This window comes from Pan paniscus, chromosome 17 (assembly GCF_029289425.2).
Source record: "Pan paniscus chromosome 17, NHGRI_mPanPan1-v2.0_pri, whole genome shotgun sequence".
NCBI lineage: Eukaryota > Metazoa > Chordata > Mammalia > Primates > Hominidae > Pan > Pan paniscus.
Window position 1 is genome coordinate 41,211,822 of NC_073266.2, and position 21,866 is coordinate 41,233,687.

At 42.1% G+C, this 21,866-nt stretch overlaps 1 protein-coding gene across 1 annotated transcript in view; it reads left to right on the forward strand.

Moving 5' to 3' along the window:
- The window catches only part of LAMA3 (laminin subunit alpha 3), a 268,808-nt gene that overhangs the window by 91,100 nt on the left and 155,842 nt on the right, over window positions 1–21,866 (forward strand). The window contains exon 12 of the mRNA XM_063597229.1: window positions 4,992–5,126. Within this exon, the coding sequence (XP_063453299.1) occupies window positions 4,992–5,126 (135 nt within the window). The remainder of the gene's footprint in view (window positions 1–4,991; window positions 5,127–21,866) is intronic.

Below are 21,866 nucleotides of genomic sequence, written 5' to 3' on the forward strand. Positions count from 1 at the left end.
GGCAGGGGCAGCCCTGGACCAAGGGTGTTCAGTGAACAAAAAGAGACCAGGTGTGTGAAAGTGGAGTGAGGGAAGGTGAGACTGGTAGGAAGGGAAGGCATCAGGGGCTGGATGGAGGCCCTCGTCAGCCACTAGAGAGGCCTTCTCTTTTACTCAAAATGAGACAGGAGCCATGGAGAGTTTTGCACAGAGAAATGATGTTATATAGAAGGCTCTTTGGGTCTACTGTATTGAAAGAAAATCTCAGGAGAAGAGAAGAGAAGAAGCAAGGGGGCCTGATGGGAAGTTTTTCCATAATCCATGAGGAAGAGATGATGGTGGCTCAGACCCAGGTGGTGTCAGCAGAGGTGACAGCAGTGGACAGACTGTGGATATCATCTGAAGGTAGAACCAACAGGATTTGCTGGGGGATTGCTAGACCGGAAGTAGAATATTAGAGAAAGAGAGGGCTCTGGGGTGACTCCAAGGCTTTTCGGCTGAGCAGTTAGAAGGAAGAAGTTGCTCTTTGTTGAGAGGGAAAGATTAAAACAAGAGAAAGCAGAATGCATGGGCCAGAGGCGGGGTGGGTGGGGGCAGTGGTGGGAGCTTGTGGACGTTCTCTTCTGGCTGTTTTTGAAAGTTTTCTCTGTGGAATAACAAACAAGGTCAGAGCAAGAAGCAAGAGAGGAGGGCTCGGGGTTGAGTAGGGAGAAGGTGTGAGAGTCATTCAGGAATGTGGGCGGGAGGATGGGCTTGGGAAAGTCATGGGATTGCTGGGTGGCACCAAAGGCCCCCTGGAGGTCAGTTATAACAGGACCTCAGTTACCTTCCTGACGTCATTCCCTGCTTCTGCCCTACCCACACTCCTCCTCAGTCTAACCATGGTGCTGTGCATTATTGCACTGTGTGTGGGACTGTCTCATGTCAGATACTGGGCCACTTGAGGACAGCAGCTCTACAGGATGGGGCAGTCACGTTGGCTTAGAGACCTGCCCGCTAAGACTCAGAGAGGGCCAGGCACATTCTGATAGCTCAGTTTGGAGGCTCTGCATAGATGCCAGTAACGGAGAATTTAAGGAATGGTGACTACTGAGGAGAATTGCAGTCTTGAATACTTAGCATATTCTTCATTCATTAAACTTTTATTAAGTGCCTATGCTGTGCTAGTCACTGCCAGGCAGCTGCCTGATACATGGTTCCTCCTGCCTGGGAGCTCCCAGTCTGAGACAGAAAGGTCAACAGTTCTAATGGCAGGAGTTAAGTGCCATGAGAGCATATGGGAGGGGCAGCCTTACAGCCAGGGTGAAGGAAAGAAGGAAGGAAGAAGGAAGGGAGGGAGGGAGGGGAGAAAGGAGAGAGACAGAAGTGCTGGAAGGGCTTCCCCAGAGCAGCAGGAGGAGGTAGCTGAGCTGAGTCTTGGAGTGTGAAGAGGAGTCAGCCAGGCAGAGGGGCAGGGAAGAGAAGCCGTGGGGCTAGGAGAGAGGGGATGGCAGACAGGTCATTAAGGCTGAAGCATGGGATAGAGAGAGGAAGTTCAAGGAGAGGACCTAGAGGAATAAGAAAAGACCTGAGTGGGCAGCCAGCTCAGATGTGTAGGTTTGCAAGGCACAGCTGTGCCTCATCTAAGGGGCATCACAATCATGGAAGACATTGCAGATTTGCATATTGATGATGATGATTTTATAGCAGGTGACAGGAAAGCATCTTGAGGAAGGGGCACCTTTTTCTAATTTGCACAAAGATGCCCCATGGGTTGCTGGTAGCTTGGAAAATGTTGAAGGATCTATTCTGTCACATGTGAAGGACTTCGTATTCTGTCCTGCAGGCATTGGGTCACTGTCAAGGGATTTAAAACTGGGAAGTGATATGAAAAGGTTGATATTTTTGAAATATCCCTCTTGACACCAGCATGGAGAATGAATTAGAAGGAGCAAGATAGGAAGCAGAGAGCCTCCTTAGGAAGTTCTCAAAATAATCCAGGTAAACAAAGATGAGGTCTGGAACTCTGGCAGTAGAGACGGACTCAAGGGATTTTCTTGAGATATAATCACTGTGACTTCATAATGAGGTGTGGGATGTTCTTTCTTTTTCTATTTTAATCAGAATTCTTTGAGCCTCAATGCCAAGGTAAAGTCCAAGTTTTTCACTGAATCTCAATACTTCGTTTAACGCCAAGACTGTAATTCACGGTAAAAACGTTCCCTTTCCCTGTGACATTCGTTCTCAGCCTACAGGGCTGTGGCATTAGGACCTTGTATGGCAGCTGTGATGGACGGACAGGGTGGTGCTCATGCCAGCCTGGGTTCCAAGGCTTCCCTTGTCATGAATGTGTCCTTGCCACTTCTGAAAAGGAGGAAAAACTTTCTTCTACCCTCTTAGGTACCATGGCTGGGCCTAGAATTAAATGAACCTAAGACAGATTAACAGTAAAAAAGCATACAAATGTATGTAATATTTTTACATGTACATGAGAGTCTCTAGAAGGAAAATCAAGACCCAAAAAAGCCATTAGGCCCCAAAGCCTATGTATTGTACATGTTTACACAAAGAACAATGAAGTATGGAGTGTGACAAGACAAAAGAGCTTGGGCTAGTGGCACTACATTGTGGGACCCTGGCTAGGAAGCACTGGGAGAAACTAAGTGTTATTTTAGTGGGTTTGTTGGTGCAGATTTAATCCAGTCGACTCCCAGTCTCCGGTGATAAGAATGCTGTCTTCCTGGTACAAGGAGGGCAGGCACCTTCATCCTGGGAAATTTTATGACCTGCTTTTAGGTAGAAAGGGTGAGATCAGAGAACCCTTCCTACATCTGCTGCTTCTAAAGTGCCTTTGCTGGAAACAGTCAGTATGCTAAAATGGCATATTCTAAATCCCTTCACTTCCAATGCTGTTTTTGTCAAATTAGGCAACTGTTTGGTTGAAGTATGAACAAGTTAAAAATCATGTAAAGACTATAAAGTTGTTCTGATTTACTGTGATTTTTTTCTTAATTATTGTATTAGAAAAAAATAATTCCACAACTTAGTTACTAACCTTTTATTTGAAAAATTAAGGGTTCAGGGCAAAGGGATTTGGCTACTTTTCATATTAACTACTATTTTAACCCATGTAGAAAATCTTTCCAAAATGCATGAGACTTTCCTTCCTTGGTAGGTAGGGTGGACCCAGCTGAATCTTCGAGTCTTTTAGGATCTTCCTTAGGGGACCTGTTGCAAATTTAGATATTAATGTAATTTATAGAATTATGGATGCTTTCAGGGCGAGGCATGGTGGCTCACGCTGTAATGCTGCACTTTGGGAGGCTGAGGCAGGCGGATCACCTGAGGTCGGGAGTTTGAGACCAGCCTGGCCAACATGGTGAAACCTTGTCTCTACTAAAAATACAAAAATTAGTCAGATGTGGCACACGCCTGTAATCCGAGCTACTCGGGAGGCTGAGGCATGATAATCGCTTGAACCCAGGAGGCAGAGGTTGTGGTGAGCAGAGATTGAGCCACTGCACTCCAGCCTGGGCGATAGAATGAAACTCTGTCTAAAATAAATAAATAAATAAATGAAAAGAAAAAAGAAATAGATGCTTTAAATATGAGATTGATTTGAATATATATGCTAATCCAGGACACACTCTGAAAGTTGCTTTTAAAATAATTCTTGACTTGTATTTTTAGTATAATAGAAAGACCATGGGCTTTGAAATCTGGCAGTCCTGGGTTCAAATTCTGACTCTGCTTCCCTGGCTGTGTGAACTTGGGGAAGTTAATTAACCTTTCTGAGCATCTTTTTTTTTTTTTTTTTTTTTTCATCTATAAAATACTTACCTGTCTTACAGGGCTCTTGTTTGACTTCATTATTATTTTTGAGCAATATTTATTTCCCAAGGAATAATGTGTGCTGGCCCTGGGGGCCTGTGGTGAGCTCTCATGAAGTGTCCAGTCTGCTGGGTGATTTACTTATCTATTTCTGTGTCATAAGTCACCCCAAAACTTAGTAGCTTAAAAGAACAAGGGTTATTTCTCTCAATTGTGTGGGTTGGCTGGGCGGGTCTTCTGCTGGACTTGCTGGAGGGTTTCTGGGGCTGGATTTAGTGGGGACATTTGGGAGTATCCCTCTTTGTGGCCTTTTGTCCTCAAGGAGGCCAGACTGGTCCCTCCCATGGTGGTCTCAGGATTCCTGGAGGGCAAGAATGGAAACGGCAAGGCCTGTAGTGACCTGGACTCAGAAGTTGCATGACAACAACACTTACACCTCATTCTAGTGGTCAAAGCAAGTCACAGACCAATATGTGATCCCAAAAATGAAAGTGTTGTGAAAGAAAAACACAGCTAAGATAGAGAATAAAAGGAGGAAAGTGGGGGGGCCATTTATACAGACTGGTCAGGGGGACCTTCTGAGGAGCTGATGTTTGAACTGACACCTGGTGGATGAGAAAGAGCTGGCTGTGCTGAGAGCTAAGGGAAGGGTATACCAGGCGGAGGGATTGGCCTGAGCAGAGGTCCTGAGGTGGGAAAGCCCTGGATAGAGGTACTAGAAGCAGCCTGGCTGTGGGGAAGGCCAGTGCCAGGAGGATTAAGTGAGATGATCCAAGGGAAGCCCCCAATGCCTGATATGTAGTAGGGCTGAATTGATGTTAGTTTCTTTCCTTCTAAAAACTGGAAGGAAGAAATACATTTAATTCACGATTGTCATGAGATGGGAATCTATTAAATTGAAGTTATACTTTACAAAGCTCGGCTTTAGAGGGAAAATAAAATGTTTCCACAGGAATAGATGTTAAAAGAATGGTTTGCAAATGAATGCCCATCCTTACGTGTTTTTTTTAATGATATCTCTGACCTTTTGTGAATTTTTAAAAATTTCCCTTCAACGCAGTGTAGTCTTCTGCGTTAAGAATGTTTAACAGCCATAGATAATTAATAATCTATATTCCCATGATAGAAACCTAGGGGAAGGGAGAAATTAAGAAAGTGATGGAAGATGGAGACCCCTTCTGAAAGTTTCCTGTCTTCTGCAGGGTGTGACTGTAATCTGGAAGGTGTTCTCCCTGAAATATGTGATGCCCACGGACGGTGCCTGTGCCGCCCTGGGGTTGAGGGCCCTCGATGTGATACCTGCCGCTCTGGTTTCTACTCATTCCCTATTTGCCAAGGTAAGTGGGCAGAACATAGCATATTCATAATCAATCCCTCAAGATAAATTTCCTCCTGAGGAAATGCAGATCTTTCTGGCAGAGCTGTCTGGCTTGCAGTTTAATAAATGGGCCCCTGGCTTATATATGGATGTTACATGTGATGGTCCTACCTGGACCTTGTCACTTCCCTTCTTTCCAACCTTACCCTGCCTCCTCCCTGGTAGTTAAGCACATGGACTCTGAAATAATCTGTTTGGGTTCAAATCCTGGCTCTGGAGAGGAGGTGGTATCTGAACAGCATTTAGGAACCTACCACCACTTCTCAGATTCTGTTGGGGCGAGTCTCCAGATGCCAGTTGGGTTTGCAAATTGGAAGTGCGTGAATAAGATTAGAAAGATGGGAAGGTGGATGACAGAAGGAGGCAGGGTGTTCTAGAGAGAGGGGACAGCACGTGCAAACCATAGAGACATGAGACCACAACCCCCCTCCTCCCCACTTGTTTGTATCCTAGTATCCCATCCCGGCAAGGGTCGCTGAGGGGGAATGGAAGGTGGGAGGAGGAGGTGTCTGGTCCGGTCCCTAGAGCATGGCAGGTATGCACTCAATGCTGGGTGAGTGAACACATGAATGAATGAATTTGCCCAAATTATTCTCCCCTGCCTCCTTTCTACTGTCTGACATTATTCTTCTTTCTGCAGACAATGGTGTAGGGGAAGGGAGGAGAAAGAGGAGAAGATTATCAGTCCAGGATCAAGGCAGGAAATAAAACACCACTTCAGACACTATAAAAAGAAAGAGATTTACTATAGGTAATTAGGTGCTAGCCCAGAGGAGTTGTTAAGAGCCAGAGCAGCAGGCTCTAGGCTGGGCTTCCAAGGAGGCCTCCAATGGAATGGCTGGGTTTTAAGCCCAGACTGCTATGTCCCAGTGCAAGGATGGGAAGCCCATGGGTGGTGACTTCATCTCTTGGCATCCAGGAAGTCAGAGTCAGAGCACAGCTGCATAAATGCTCAGCCAGCTACAGGATGCAGCCTCCTCCTTATTTCCCATCGGTCTAATCTTATTCACACACTTCCAATTTGCAAACCCAATTGGCATCCAGAGCCCTGCCCCAACAGAGTCTGAGAAGTGCTGTCTTTAGCTTTCCAGCCTCTGAACACTGGAGGAGTTTAGAATAGGTATTAGGTCATCTCACCTGCAAGGTCAGCCACACTAAGGAACTGTAAGCATGAAAAACTCCCTCCCCTAAGCTGGAGGACAAGGTAGTGAAGAGCAGGGGTGGCACTAGCTATCAACTTGGGCAAGTTACTTAACCCCTCTGTTCCTCAGTTTCCAAAAAATAGTGCCTGTCTCATAATTCATTGTTGTGAGGGTTACATATGTACTGACAGGTAAAGCTCTTAGAACTGAGGAAGTAATTGTTCATAAGTTAGCTATTCACTTGCACCTTTCTTCTCCTGACCTATACTTCCCTCTGCATCATTTTAAGAGCTTGTAGTCCCAGTTCCAGCCATCTCCCTGTTTGTTTAAATGCCTGAATCCCATACCCCAAACCTTTCCTTTACCTGCTGGCTCCTGGTGTGCAAAACATTCTTGTGGCTGAAAATATATCAAAGGGTTTCTTTTTTTCCTCCTTTTTACCAGCCACAACTTCAGATTCATTCTGGTAGAATGAATTACAAATATTCTAACTTATTCATATGGACAAAGCTTGTGTTTATGGATACAAAGATAATGAATAAATAATACAACACTTTAAGAATGCTCTTTTCCACATTTCTCCACTACTAGAGCTAATTTATTTTAAGGTAGGTAGAAAATGCATGAATGTATTCACGACAAAGCAGAGGGGAGGAAGGACTTCCATAACAACAGAGGAGGGAGGTTGGTAGATACTCTTTTCAGTAAAACAGAAATTAACCAGTGAAAATATTTTAAAAAATTGTTTGAAGTCTCTGTTAATGGTCATAAGAGCATATAGCAAATGAAGAAACAATTACTTAAGAAAATTTGAATCTAGGTAAGAAATGAGAGTCTCTGTGACATTTCAGCCATGACCCCCTTCATTATCCATCCCCAAATCTGTTTTATAGAAAATCTACCCATATGTGTTGCCAAGAAGATGGGCACTCTCTTTATCCTGTGCCCCAGTTTGGGCCTATGGTTTGTTTCATTTTGGGAGGGGCAGGCCACTGATATTTCTCAACCTTCTGCAGTCCTGTATAGCAGAAGCCCTATTCCAGGTGGGCTCAGCAAAGAGGACCAGCTCTCTCTTACCCACCACCCCTCCACTTGTAGGGTAGGAGCTCTAACTTAGGCACTTCAGGCTGAGAATTCTGGGATCCCAATCAACCCTACCCAAGCTGGCTCATAGAGTAGGGATCTATGGTGGGAGAGGAAAACTGAGAAGACCATGGCGCCACCTCCACCTGTGTCCACTTGTAGAGCATAGCAGAATTTCAAAGAAAGAGGGAAGTGTGACCCATACATAGGGGAAGAAGAAGACAATAGAAACCACTTTTGAATGAGCCAGATGGTAGTCTTAGCAGACTTTAAAGCAGCTATTATAAATCTGTATAGAAGACTAAAGGAAATCATGGTTAATGAATTAAAGGAAGGTATGATGACAACATCTAATTGAATAGAGAATATCAATAAAGAGATAGAAATTGTTTTACAAAATAACCAAATGGAACTTTTGGAGTTGAAAAGTATAATAACTGAAATGAAAAATTCACTAAAGTGGCTCAACAGTAAATTGAGCTAGCAGAAGAAAGAATCAGCAAACTTAATGACAGATTGATGGAGATTGTGCAGTCTAAAAACAGAAAGAAAAAAAGAATGAAAATAAATAAACAGGCCGGGGGCAGTGGCTCATGCCTGTTATCTCAGCACTTTGGGAGGCCAAGGGGGGTGGATCACTTGAAGTAAGGAGTTTGAGATCAGCCTGGCCAACATGGTGAAACCCCGTCTCTACTAAAAATACAAAAATTAGCCAGGCATGGTGGCAGGTGCCTGTAATCCCAGCTACTTGGGAGGCTGAGGCAAGAGAATTGCTTGAACCTGGGAGGCAGAAGTTGCAGTGAGCCAAGATCGCACCATTGCCCTCCAGCCTGGGTGACAAGAGTGAAACCCTGTCTCAAATAAATAAATAAATAAACAAACAGAACCTGAAAGAAATATGGGATACCATTAAGCACAACATATGTGTAATGAGAGCATCAGAAAGAGAGGAGAAAAAGGAATAGAAAAAAATAGCCAAAGAAATAATGGTGGAAAACTTACTAAATTTAATGAAAAGCCATCTATACAGCTAAGAAGCTTAATGAACTCCAAATAGCATAAATACAGAGGGATCCACACAGCCAGACATATTATAGTTAAAATCATAATTAAAATTTTGAAAGACAAAGACAAAGAGAAAATCTTGAAAGCAGGAAAAAAAAGACTCATTATGAACACAGGAACACCAGTTAGAATAACAACTGACTTCTCATTAGTAACATTAGTAACAATAGAGGCAAGAAGGCAGTGAGAGCATATATTCTAAGTGCTGAAAGTGGAAAAACTGTCAACCAAGAATCTTCTTCCATCAAAATTACTATTCATGATCAAGGCTAAGTAAAGACTTTCTCAGATGAACAAAAACTAACAGAATTCACCCAACCTGACTTATAAGAAATAATAGACATAATAAAGGATGTTCTTAAAACTGAAACAGGTACCATCAAATAATAATTTGAATAACATGTAAAAATTACAAAAGAGAGTATAATTGAATATTTTTATACATTCTTCTCTTGACTGATTTTAACAGAAAGTATACGAACTGTATATACAAATACATACATACATACATAAATATGGGGCCTATATCATATAAAAATGTAATATGTTTGACAGTAGCACAAAGGAGATAGGTGAGAACAAAGCTGTATTGGAGTAAGAAAATGACACCAAATCTATAGGAAGAAATAAAGAGAACTAGAAAGGATAAATAGAGTTTATAAAGACACTCTATAAATATATGCTTGATCTCCTTTCTTCTATCATCTTCCTTAGAAAACATAGATTATATAAATTAATAATTATAAAAATGTATTGCTGGATTTTAATATAGAGAGACATAATATGTATAATAACAATAGTACAAAAATGGTGGAGAGGGAATAGAACTAAATAAGAGTAAAATTTCTCTATTTTACTGGAACTAAATCAATATGATACTAATGTAGATTTCTTTTTGTAAGCCTTAGAGCAACCACTAACATAGTAACTAAAAAATGATTAAAAAGTCATGAAACAGAGTAAAAATTACACTAGAAAATATCTAATACAGAAGAAAACAATAAAGGGGGAATAGAGGAACAAAAAATACATGAGATATACAGAAAATAAAATGCAAAAGGGCCAAGGTAAATCCAACACTATCAATAATAACATTAAACATGAGTGGATTCCACCTCATACTATAAACAAAAATTAGTACAAAATGTATGAAGAAACTAAACGTAAGAGCTAAAACTATAAATCTCTTAGAATAAAATATAGGCATAAATCTTCATAACCATAAATTAGGCAACTGTTTCTTAGATATGACAACAAAAGCACAAGTAGCAAAAGAAAAAATAGATAAATTGGATTTCATCAAAGTTAAAAACTCTTGCACTCGAAAGGGCACTATCAAAAAAGTGAAAAGATAAATCATAGAATGGAAAAAGATATTGCAAATCATATATCTGATAAGGCACTAGTATCATATACACACATATATAATATATAAAATCTGGATATATTATTATAAAATAATCCATATATATGGATATATTATTATTTTTACAACTCAATACTTAAAAATTAAAAATAATTAAAAAGGCAACCTGAAAATGAGTAAAGGATTTGAATAGACATTATCTTCCAAGAAGATATACAAATGGCCAACTGGTATATGAACAGATGCTCAACATTACCAGTCATTTGGTAAATGCAAATCTAAACCACAATGAAATACCGTTTTATATCCACTAGAAAGACAGGCAATAACAAGCGTTGGCAAGGATGTAGAGAAATTTGAACCCTCATACATTGATGGTGGGAATGTGAAATGGTACAGTGACTTTGGAAATAGTTTTGCTATTCCTGAAAAAGTTAAACATAAAGTTACCATGCTACCCAGCAGATCTACTCTTCAGTGTATATCCAAAAGAAATGAAAACACATCTACAGAGTAACTTGTGTATGAATGTCCATAACAGCATTATTCAAAATAGCCAAAATGGGGAAACAACCCATATGCTCATCAACTGATGAATAGATAAATAAAATGTGGTATAGCCATACAATAGAATATTATTTAGCAATAAAAAGGAACGAAGTACTTATGCATGCTACCACATGAATGAACCTTGAAAACATTATGCTAAATGAAAGAAGTCAGTCACAAAAGTCACATATTGTGTGATTCATTTATATGAAATGTCCAGGATAGGAAAATTTATAGAGATTGAAAGCAGATTTGTGGTTGGGAGTGAAGGTAGTGGACAATGTGGATTGACTTGTTAATGAATATGGGATTTCTTTTAGGGGGAACGAAAATGTTCTAAAATTAGATTGTTCCAAAAGTTGCACAACTCTGTGAATATATTAAACAACATTAAGTTGCACACTTTACACTTTAAATGGGTGAATTGTATGGTATATGAATTTTATCTCAATAAACTTGTTTGAAAAAGATAAGGCAGAGGTGGGAGGTGGAATCCCAACACACTAAAGAAGGGGTCTTCCTCCCCAGACACTTGTCAGCCTTATCTCTGTAAATTTGATGCTCATCTCTCTTATGTTTTTATAGTGATGATCACATAATGTGCATTTGAATTTTAGAGTTAAAAGGAATTGAAATCACAAGTACTTATTTTATAGCAACCATTCGGAGACCCAGGAGAATACGTAGGGAGTAGATAGTTGCAGGGTGTGAGTAGCACCCACATTTCTTTACTCTCAGCCTGGTATACAGCAGGAATTCTATTCTGTTCTTTAAACCCCTTCATCACCTAGTGATCTAGGACATCAAGAAGCATGAGGTCTATTCTTCTAAGGCTGAGCTTTTCATACTGCAGTTCATTGTCCATTAGTGGATAGAGAAATCAATTTAGAGGGTATGGGCCAGCATTACAATGAAATAGAATAGACTAGAAATTATTAGAATGCATCATAAGTGTAGAGAAAATAAATCTCTTGCAAAGTTCTTGTTCATAGTTATTTATATTTTGCTAGATATCTCTATCATCTATTAGTGTGTGTGTGTTTATTGGGTTATAATGTAAAATGTATTTTTTACTGTGAATATGGCCAAAAAGTTTGGAAACTGCTGTGCTAAAAGATCCTGAAGGATTTTATCTGTGCTTCTGAGTATGGGAAGTAGTTTGCCACTTTTCTTTTCTGAGTAGTTTGTCACTTTTCTTTTATTCTGCTCTTTGGTCTTGCGGCTTCAGACTCTCAAATAGTTATAACCTGAAGTCATAGAACATTTGGGTGAATTTACTCTCATTCAGCTGGAAACTGTTGCTCAGTAAATTGCAGCAATAATCTGATGAATCCATTTTCCCCATGAAGATATTCCTGTGCCAGTATACACTGCATAATTCCTTCCCAAACCTGTTTGAAGGGCAAGAAAGCACTCTGTCTTATTTTTTACCATTATCTATAAAGAGCAAGGACCAAAGAAATAAACATGAAGAACTAGTTTGAGATGCATATCCTGTTTTATCTTTTTTTTTTTTAAGACAGAGTCTCGCTCTGTCGCCCAGGCTGGAGTGCAGTGGCGCGATCTCGGTTCACTGCAAGCTCCGCCTCCTGGGTTCACGCCATTCTCCTGCCTCAGCCTCTAAAGTAGCTGGTACTACAGGCGCCCGCCACTGCGCCCGGCTAATTTTTTGTGTTAGTAGAGACGGGGTTTCACCGTGGTCTCAATCTCCTGACCTCGTGATCCGCCCGCCTCAGCCTCCCAAAGTGCTGGCATTACAGGTGTGAACCATCGTGCCTGGCTTCCTGTTTTATCTTTAATCCATGATATTGTCTTTACTATTCTTCCTTAAACCCTGCAAGGAGAAAGGACAGTATAAATTTCAAAGTCCTATAATCTTTACATAACTCAGAGTGTGGAGACTTCAGTCTGACCTTACCAGCAAGCTACCTAGAAATGTAAGCAGCAGATACAGTTACTTTTTAAAGATGCTTGGCTTTGATTAATAGGTTGAGCTTGGGATCTTTTGTAGGGGGAAAAATGATAGATAATTGGGATTTCACAAATGTGTATGATAGGCCAGACATAGTGGCTCATGCCTGTCATCCCAGCACTTTGGGAGACCAAGGTGGGTGGATCACTTGAGGTCAGGAGTTCAAGACCAGCCTGGCCAACATGGTGAAACCCTGTCTCTACTAAAAAAATACAAAAATTAGCCAGGCATCGTGGTGCATGCCTGTATTTCCAGCTTCTTGGGAGGCTGAGGTGGGAAAATCGCTTGAATCTGAGAGGCAGAGGTTGCAGTGAGCTGAGATCGCACTGCTGGACTCCAGCCTGAACATCACAGACTGAGAATTTGTCTAAAAAAAAAAAAAAACCCACAAAACCCCCCAAAAAAACAAACAAATGTGTATGACAATCTGCCTTTCATTAGAGTCACTCTTTCAAATGAAAATCATCTGATATTCTTCATATGAGTAGTAAAGAAAACTTCTTGAATTTAGAAGTAAATATAAGGAAAATATTTAAAAACCACCCATATCACTCTTTGAAAATGTTAACATTGAAGTATTGTCCCTGAACAATGATATATACAAAATTCCAAGGCCAAGTCACTATGTGCAGATTTTCAAAATAAATGTCCAGAGACCTGATTTATTTTACGACACTTTCGCCTCTCACACTCAAAGGATTATGAAAAGGTTAGGAGAGTGGAGGAGAGATAATCTGGGAGGGGGTGGATATCTATGGAGGAAACTGTTGCCGTGAACTCCTTACCCTTCTTCCTCACCTCAAAACGCATGAGGGACCTCTGATGTGTCTTAGTCCATTTGGTATTGCTATAACAGAATACCTGAGATTGGGTAGTTTATAAAGAAAAGACGTTTATTTAGTTCACAATTCTGCGGGCTGGGAACTTCAAGAGCATAGCGCCACATCTGGCTGGCTTCTGGTGAGGGCCACATACTGGGGCAAAACATGGTGAAGTGGAGCAGTAAGTGAGCATGTGCAGAGGTCACATGATGAGACAGGATGCAAGAGAGAGAGTCCAGGAAGCCAGATTCGCTTTTATAACAACCCACTCTCACAGTAACTAATCCGAGGGCATTAATCTACTCATGAGGAATCCACCCCCATGACCCAAACACCTCCACTAGGCCTCATCTCCCAACACTGCTGCACTGGCAATGAAACTTTAACATGAATTTTGGCAAGACAAACCACATCCAAACCATAGCATATGGGAAGCCTCGGGAGGGGCAGAGGTGCTTGTGGCCAGACTTTGGCTTGGAAACCCAAAGGCTAAGAGCTGGATGCTTTTTTGCTTGAGGCAGAGCAGGGAGAGTATTGCCGCATTGGGAATGGCCTGTACTTAGTGTACTGGGGCAAGGGATGTGTAGGTGTTTCCCACAGCCAAATATGGGGGAATCCAGGTGAGTGTCTTGGTTCCTGCCCGATAGGTCTGCTCAGAGACATCAGGAGATCCCATCCAAAGCAGCTGAAGTATTTGTCCAGATGCCTGTTTTATAATAGAGTGTATTAATAGGAAATTTGGGGTTCAGTAAGGACAGCAGACCGGGAGACAACTGCTATTGAGAAGATACAGTTCCCAGAGGAGGGGCAGGTCATGCTGTAGGGGCCACGTGGAGAAGCATCAGGGTCGGTTTGGAGGCAGAGGGAGGGGAAGGAACTGTAGACAGAGCACTTCCACATTAAGGAATGGGCAGGGATAAGCAGGTTTAGGATTGGCTAGTTTGAATATTTCAGTGGGTGCTGGGACATAGGGGCTACCCCTAGTTGTCTGGTACCTGGCCCTGGGGTGATTAGGGCAGGGAATACCAGAGTGTGAGAGCTGGTAGAGGAGGTGGTGGGGCCATGCTCTGGACTGGTCGGTGTGCACTCCAAAAGCAGCTCTCTGGAGGGTTGTTTACTATCTCCGGGAATTGGCTTACCCCGGGAGGGGCAGTCCCTCCAGGGTCAGCAAGGCCCCAAGATGTCAAAGCATCAGAAACAGAAAATGAAAGAAATGGTGAATCCAAAGCCCAGGGGCTGAAGCAGTTGTGGGCTGAGGAGAGAGTCACAAGCAACAGAAATAGAGAGGCTTGAATCCCTGGGGGACAAGGGAATGGCAGGAGAGAGGTGCTCAGCAGACGACCACCAAGAGGCCCTAGACAGCATCCTTGGAAGAAGAGCCAGTTTGAGATTAGCATAGGGCTGGTCCAAGAACAATTGTGTGGGGAAAAACTCTTTCCTCTAACTGTGTTTTTCCTCTACTCTCATACCACAACAACCATCAACACAGAAGAAAATGTCTGTGACCAAATGTGTGGGGGTCTCTTCCCATCACCAAGCAGCAGCCACCAGCCAAGTGTCCTCCAATTCAATTCTGACACTGCTTACCTGAAGACAGTGCCAGATGCCACAGGTTGAGGGCTCAGTCCCCAAGACTGCTCCCTCCTTCCCTCACCATCAGTTGCAAGCCTGGGCCTCTGGAACTTCTGACGAAGCGGCTTCAGGTTGGGGTTCCTGCAAACCTCCTTTGGATTCAGTTAATTTGCTGGAGTGGCTCACAGAACTCAGGAGAACACCAAATTACATTTACTGGTTTATTATAAAGGATGTTGCAAAGATACAGATGAAGATACACATAAGACAAGATATGGGGGAAGAGACTGGGAGCTTCCATGCCCTCCCTGGGCCCCACCCTCCAGGAACCTCCACATGTTCAGCTATCTGGAAGCTCTCTGAACCTTGTCCTCCTGGGTTTTTAAGGAAGCTTCCTGACATCAGCATTCCTTCCCCCCGGGTATAGACTTGACCCTCTCTGGGGAGAGTCTTAAGACCCACAATCACAAAGGTGGGGGAAGATCAGAGTCCTGCCTTGGGGCAGGTTAAAAAAGGGCAGGAAAAGGTCAGAGGCCTGTCCCAAGGCCTAACACACCCAAGCTTATAACAAAAGACTGTAACAAGGACTATGGGAGTTACTAGCCAGAAACTGGGCGAAAACCGCTATATATCATGACACCACAACAGTTCTTTCCTCTTCCCTCTTCTTCCTCCCCCACCAAGTTGAAGCCAGCTGTGGGGAAAGAATGCCCACTCCCACCCCCAGCCCACTCCTACCACTCACCTCTCCACCTTTCCTGCCTACTGTGGGATTTTGGCCTGAATCAGGTCTGAGCTGGAGGACAGGAGATTCGACTTTAAACTGGATTTCTACTTACTTTCTGTTCTCTTACCTAAGAGTGTGCTGACAAACCCTGCAACTCCTAGAGTTTTCATCTAGGTGCAGGGAGACAGTCACCCACACTATGTGAAATTGAAAAGGGCCGTGGGAGTTAGTTGACAGCAGGAGTTGTGCTTGTTGAATACACTAATTGTCTAACAGTCAGTTGCATCTCCATGTGGCTTCATTTACCATGGCTTCCTTAAAGGGACTCCATGATTTTGATTTGTTTCTAGGGAATTCTATTATTTTTAATATTCTGCTTATATAAACGTAGATTTCTTAAAAACCCACAAACTCTCGACATTATTTTCACAAAAAACCATATTTTTAAATGTATGTTATAATTCTTTGACCTTCAGCAGAGTATTATTCCATCCAGTTAGAATTTGGCTATGTGGCCATGTATCTGGAGCAAAGGTAAAAACCAAGCAGTTAGGTCCCCACCCCCACAATCTCTGTCAAGTGGAAAAGCACAGCTCCAAAGATGCACACAGAAGGAATCCCATAGGCCCTCTCTCAGCCTAGTCTCCCCCCTCCCTTTTTAAAAAATAATTGCTTTAAATTTAGTTATTTGTTTTGCAAGCCAATTGCATGGCAAATTAGAAACATAAAATTAGAAGACAGGGAAAAGATTACTGAGGCGAAACATTCATAGCAAGGGAGAAAACAGACAGGCAGACATGAAACTTAAGATGTATAGCAGCCTGGGGCCACTGAATGAAGGGCAAACAAGCTAACCCAATTCTGAAGATACTGAGGGTATCACTATTAGATTAAGTAAATGGGCATTTATAGTGATAGCTGTAGGTCATGAAAAAGAGTTAAATTATGTCTAATATACCTGCTTCATTGGGAAGGAAAGTATAAAATACATTTGAGTAAGAGTACTAGATTAAATAGTTAAAATGTTAATAGTTAAAATGAGTACTAGATGAAATAGTTAACTAATAGTTAATAGTTTGGTGGTTAGAGAGTCAGTTATGACTCTTTACAATTTCACGTGACAGAAAACTAGACCTAAACTGTTTAAGGCAAAAATAACTTCTTGGCAGTAATAGAAAAGTCCAGGCATATTTGGTTTCAGGAATAGCTTGATCTAGGGGCTTAAAAGATTTTTTTTTTTTAATCTATAAACTCTGCTATCTTGTATATTGGCTTCGTTCTTAGGCCTCAGATGATAGTAAAATGGCAGCCAGCAGCACTTAGACACACATTATTATGGACTGAATTGTGTCCCTAAAAATTCATATGTTGAAGCCTTAACCCCCAGTGTGACTGTATTTGGAGTAAGGAAGTAATTAAGGTTTAATGAGGTCATAAGGGTGGAGCCCTGATCTGATAGGACTCATGTCTTTATAAGAAGAGACACAAGATAGCTTGTTCACTCTCTCTCTCTCTCCCTCTACCATGTGAGGACCCAGTGAGAAGGTGGCCATCTACAAGCCAGAAAGCAGGCCCTCAGCAGAAACTGAACCAGCCAGCACCTGGAGCTTGGACTTCCCAGCCTCCAGAACTGGAGAAATAAATTTCTATTGTTTAAGCCAGCCAGTCTATGGTATTTTGTTATGGCAGCTCAAGGTGACTAATACATATCCTTCTAGGTTCAAGACTAGGAAAAGAGTATACTTTCCACCAGGACACATCTGGTTCTGATTGGACCACATGCCAGTTCTGGAATTAGTCCTGTGGCCGTGGAATTCAGTGCTCTGATTGGCCAAACCTGAGTCTTCCTCCATATCCACAGAACTAGAAGTGGGGTCAACACCATCTGAACAGCATGAATGGAGCAAGGGAAGAGAGGTTCCCCCATGGTAAAATCAAGGTGCCACAGCCAAGACAGGGTGGCAAAACTATGTGTCAGTAAAATCCTCAGCTCTTTGAGAAAACATAGTTCCCCAAAGTGACCAATCCTAAGAAAGATTGGGAAACCTTGTGAGGTCTAACTGTAGCATTCTTTTCCTTAAGAAACTGACATCTGACATAAAAAGCTCTTTAATCAGCTGCAGTACATGAATATAATGTCTTATCTCTTATTTTAAATGGTTGGAGCCAGGACTCCCTTTTAAAAATAAGTGTTTATCTTCCCATTGATTTTTTTTTAATTTTTAAAATTTTTAGATGGGATCTCACTATATTGCCCAGGCTGATCTTTAACTCCTGAGCTCAAGCGATTCCCCCACCTCTGCTCCCAAAGTGCTGGGATTATAGGCATGAGCCACCATGCCTGGCCTCATTGATATTTTTGGTAGAGTTGATTTGGACCTCTGCTTCTAAAGGTCTACCAAACTCTTCTGACCTCACCGGAAGCATGAGAGGGAAAAGAAAAGACTATCAAGCCTCTCAGAGAGGGACTGGAGGACACCAGCAGACATGCTTCTGGCCCCGGTGGGTGAAGGTCTGGGGTCAGCCTCTGCTGGATTCTCTGTGGTCTAAAGTCGTGGCTCAAGTGAAGGACTAGTACATACACATCCAGCCTTGGAGAAGCCTGCCCATGCTTAAGAGCTGTTTTCTGAGCTGTGCAAGAAATTCACTGCCTCGTGTGCTGTTGAGGTGTACCTTGCAGTTTGTTGTTTTGGGTTTGAACCATTCTGGTAAGAGTTTGGGAGCATGCAACATTTTGTCTGTGATGGCCTTCCTTGTCTTGTAACTACCTTTTTTTCTGATAGCTATTGTGATTTTTTTTTTTTAGAGGGAATTGATTACTTGACCCACTGAAATTTACAACCAATCACCATGGCCCACAGTGGTGTATCAGCTGGCCCAGTATATTCTAGCCAAAAAGTGTTCTTACTGCTTTGCTCTTTCTTGCTTTAAAAACTTTCAAAATCTGGCCAGGTGTGATGGCTCATGCCTGTGATCCCAGCACTTTGGGAGGCCAAGTTTGGTGCCTGAGGTCAGGAGTTCTAGACCAGCCTGGCCAATGTGGTAAAACCCCGTCTCTACTAAAAAATACAAAAATTAGCTGGGCGTGGTGGCACATGCCTGTAATCCCAGCTACTTGGGAGGCTGAAGCACAAGAATTGCATGATCCCGGGAGGCAGAGGTTGCAGTGAGACAAGATCGCACCACTGCACTTCAGCCTGGGCAACAGAGCGAGACTCCATCTCAAAAAAAAAAAAATTCAAAATCTTCTTTAAAGAGAATTTTAAAACCCTTCTAAGCTGCTTTTGCCAACTGCAGTCCTGGATTTATGTTTTGCATTAAATTAATTTACTCCAGACTTTCCTAAGTACAATGCAGTATTTTTTTCATTTTGACTTTGACTCACTGAAGTGCCCTATGGTTTTCTTTCTTGGGAAATTAATCAAATTATATATATGAGATCAGATTTGAGAACTGTCTATATGTATATAAAATATGTATTTATGTTTGTGGGTTTTTTGACTCTATCTTCAACCACAGAATACAACAGTTAATTTGGTTATTTAGGGGGTTTACTCTTCCCTCTTTCTCCTCCCCATCCCTCATTCCTGCCTTCGTCTCCTCCTTTTTTCCCCTACTCTTCTTCATTTTTTTCTTCCTCTTCCTCCTCCTCTTCCTCTTTTCCTCCTTTCTATTCCCCTTTCCCCTCCTTTTCTGGAGCAGCTTGCTAGGCAACAGCTAGTTAGTACTGGGAACAGAGGGTAGGAAGGCGGGAATGCGGAAACGGGTGGTCCTTTCATGACATGAACTGAAGGCACCCGGAAGTGCAGCTTCCCCCAACCCCACCGACGTGACCTGACCCAGGGCCCAGAACCATCCCCATTAGAGTCTGATGTAGTCTTTGGGTTGTGGTATCCAGTCTTTCTTTAGAAAAGTCCTATAAATATGTTGTCAGTGAGAGATTAACCTCCTCCTCCCTGTTAACATACTCTCCTGAGTCAGACACCGGCCAGGGGAGGAGAAGTGCCCTGCCGACGAGGAATGGTGCCAGGGAAGGTTTTGGCCGTGATGCTCCTGGGAGAAGCTCCCAGCCTTTCCAGGGCAAAACCAGAGACCACTGGGCTGGCAGTGGGAAGCAGCCTGAAGCCAAGTTTTGTGCAGTTTTGCCTTGAACTGGCCCTTCCTTGTAATTCATTTTTGTTTAAGAGAACATTGAGGTGATTGGTCAGAAAAGGCTAAGGATTTTCTGTAGATTTTATTCATCCAAAGCCCAGTGCCGGAGAAGTGATTAAGTACTGTGGAACTGATGGCTGGCTTTTGGCTTTGACTGAAGATCAAGGTGCCAATCGGCCTTTCTACAAGATCATGGGCAATAAGAGCATCCCTCAAGCACTAAGGAGCTCTGTTTGGCCATCATCTACAAGAATCTATATGGTGTTGCTTCGCTCATGAGCTTATTACTGCAGGTGAAGAGGAAGGCATTATTCATGACAATGTCTGTCTGATAGCAATGTTGCAAGATACAATGAGGTAACACATATCAAGAATTATGCAGGGCTGGACCTGAAGAAGGATTTCAATAGTTACTCATTCTCTCATGTAACAACCAGCTATTTGGCAGGTACTGTGGAACAGGACTACATTTAATCCTGGAAGGTATTCAAGAGCATGACAGACAAGCCCCTGTCCTCTAGGACCTTTGTGATCATTGTTTCAAAGACTTTTTTTGGTGATCCTTATTTTGTCTTCTTCTTGAGAGTAAGTTTCTTAAAGCAGAAACAATGAGGAGTAGACAAGAAGTAAAATACTCCGGAAACTCCGAGGGACCTAGAGCAAAACGAAGAGCAGAATTGAAATATTTTTAAAGCCTTATAGTATTTCCAAGAGTGAGAAAAGGGCTGCCAATGCTAGAGTTGGTGTTTGGGATTTGGCAGTTTTTACTAATAGTTGGATTGAAATGAGAAGCGTGTTGCCAGATTAATTCACAATTTTAAAACACTGCAAATGCTTTTAAGTTCAAGTCTTTGTTTTTACCTCCAAAGAGTAACTGGGTCTTCTGGCTCCCCAGACAACCCCTGTGGTCCTAAGGCCAGTGTCTGTGTCACCCACGTTATGCTGTGGAGCTGCCACCACTGCGCTCCAGGCAGCTACCCTAATGCCCGCATGGATGTTTTCCTCTGCATTGACTTTCCTTTAGGGCAGAAATAGCAGAACAAGCCTGTAGTAGCCAGGGTTCTCTAGAGAAACAGAACCAATCGGAGGTGTGTGTGTACGTATGGAGAGAGAGAGAGAGAGAGAGATTTATTTTAAGGAATTGGCTCATGCGATTGCGAGGGCTGACAGGTCTGAAATCCGTAGGTTGGACTGGCAGACTGAAGGCCAAGAAAAGAGTTGATTCTGCAGCTCAAGTCCAAAGACAGTCTGGAGGCAGAATTCCTCCCTCTTCTTCAGGGGACATTAGCCTTTTTGTCTTAAGACTTTTAGCTGATTGGATGAGGCCCACCCACATGATGGAGAATAATCTGCTTTATTCAAAGTCTACTGATTTAAATGTTAATCTCGTCTAAAAAATACCTTCACAGTGACATTTAGGCTGGCATTTGACCAAACATCTGAGCATCATAGCCTAGTCAAGTTAACATGTAAAATTACCCAACACTAGTTCTTGCCTCGCCAACTTGGCACTCATATACATTTCTTGAAACAGTACTTAATCGTCAATAAAGAGTATAACAAGACACAATTCTGACTAACATGATACAACTATCCTGGATACAATTGAAAATACACTAACCCTTTCCCCAGAAGAAGAAATAAAGTCCTCGGGTGATGTTCGAGCTTCCCCTTGATATCCTGTAACTTCAATACTGTGGTATTAAGTCAATACATCTTAGGTTGAATGATAAGGAGATGAGAGAGGGAAGAAAAGAAAAGATGACTTTCCTTTTATTTTTAGTTGACACGTAATAATTGTACATATTTATGGGGTACAGAGTGATATTGCCATACATGGATACAGTGTGTAATGATCAAGTCAGTAGTTAGCTTATCTATCACCTCGAACATTCATTTCTTTCTTTTGTGAACATTCAAAATCCTCTCTTCTAGTTTTTTGAAAGTATACACTAAATTATTGTTAACCACATTCACCCTGCAGTATTAGGGAACACTAGAATGTATTCTCATTTAGCTGTAGTTTCATATCCATTAAGCAATCTCTCCCTGTCCCCCCTCCTACACTTCCGAGCCTCTGTTAAACACTGTGCTGTTCTCTACTTCTATGAACTCAAATTTTTTAAGCTTCTATATATGAGTGAGAACATGCAGAATTTATCTTTCTGTTCCTGACATATTTCATTTAGCATAATGTCCTTCAGGCTCATCCGTGTTGCCATAAGTGACAGGATGTCATTCATTTTTATG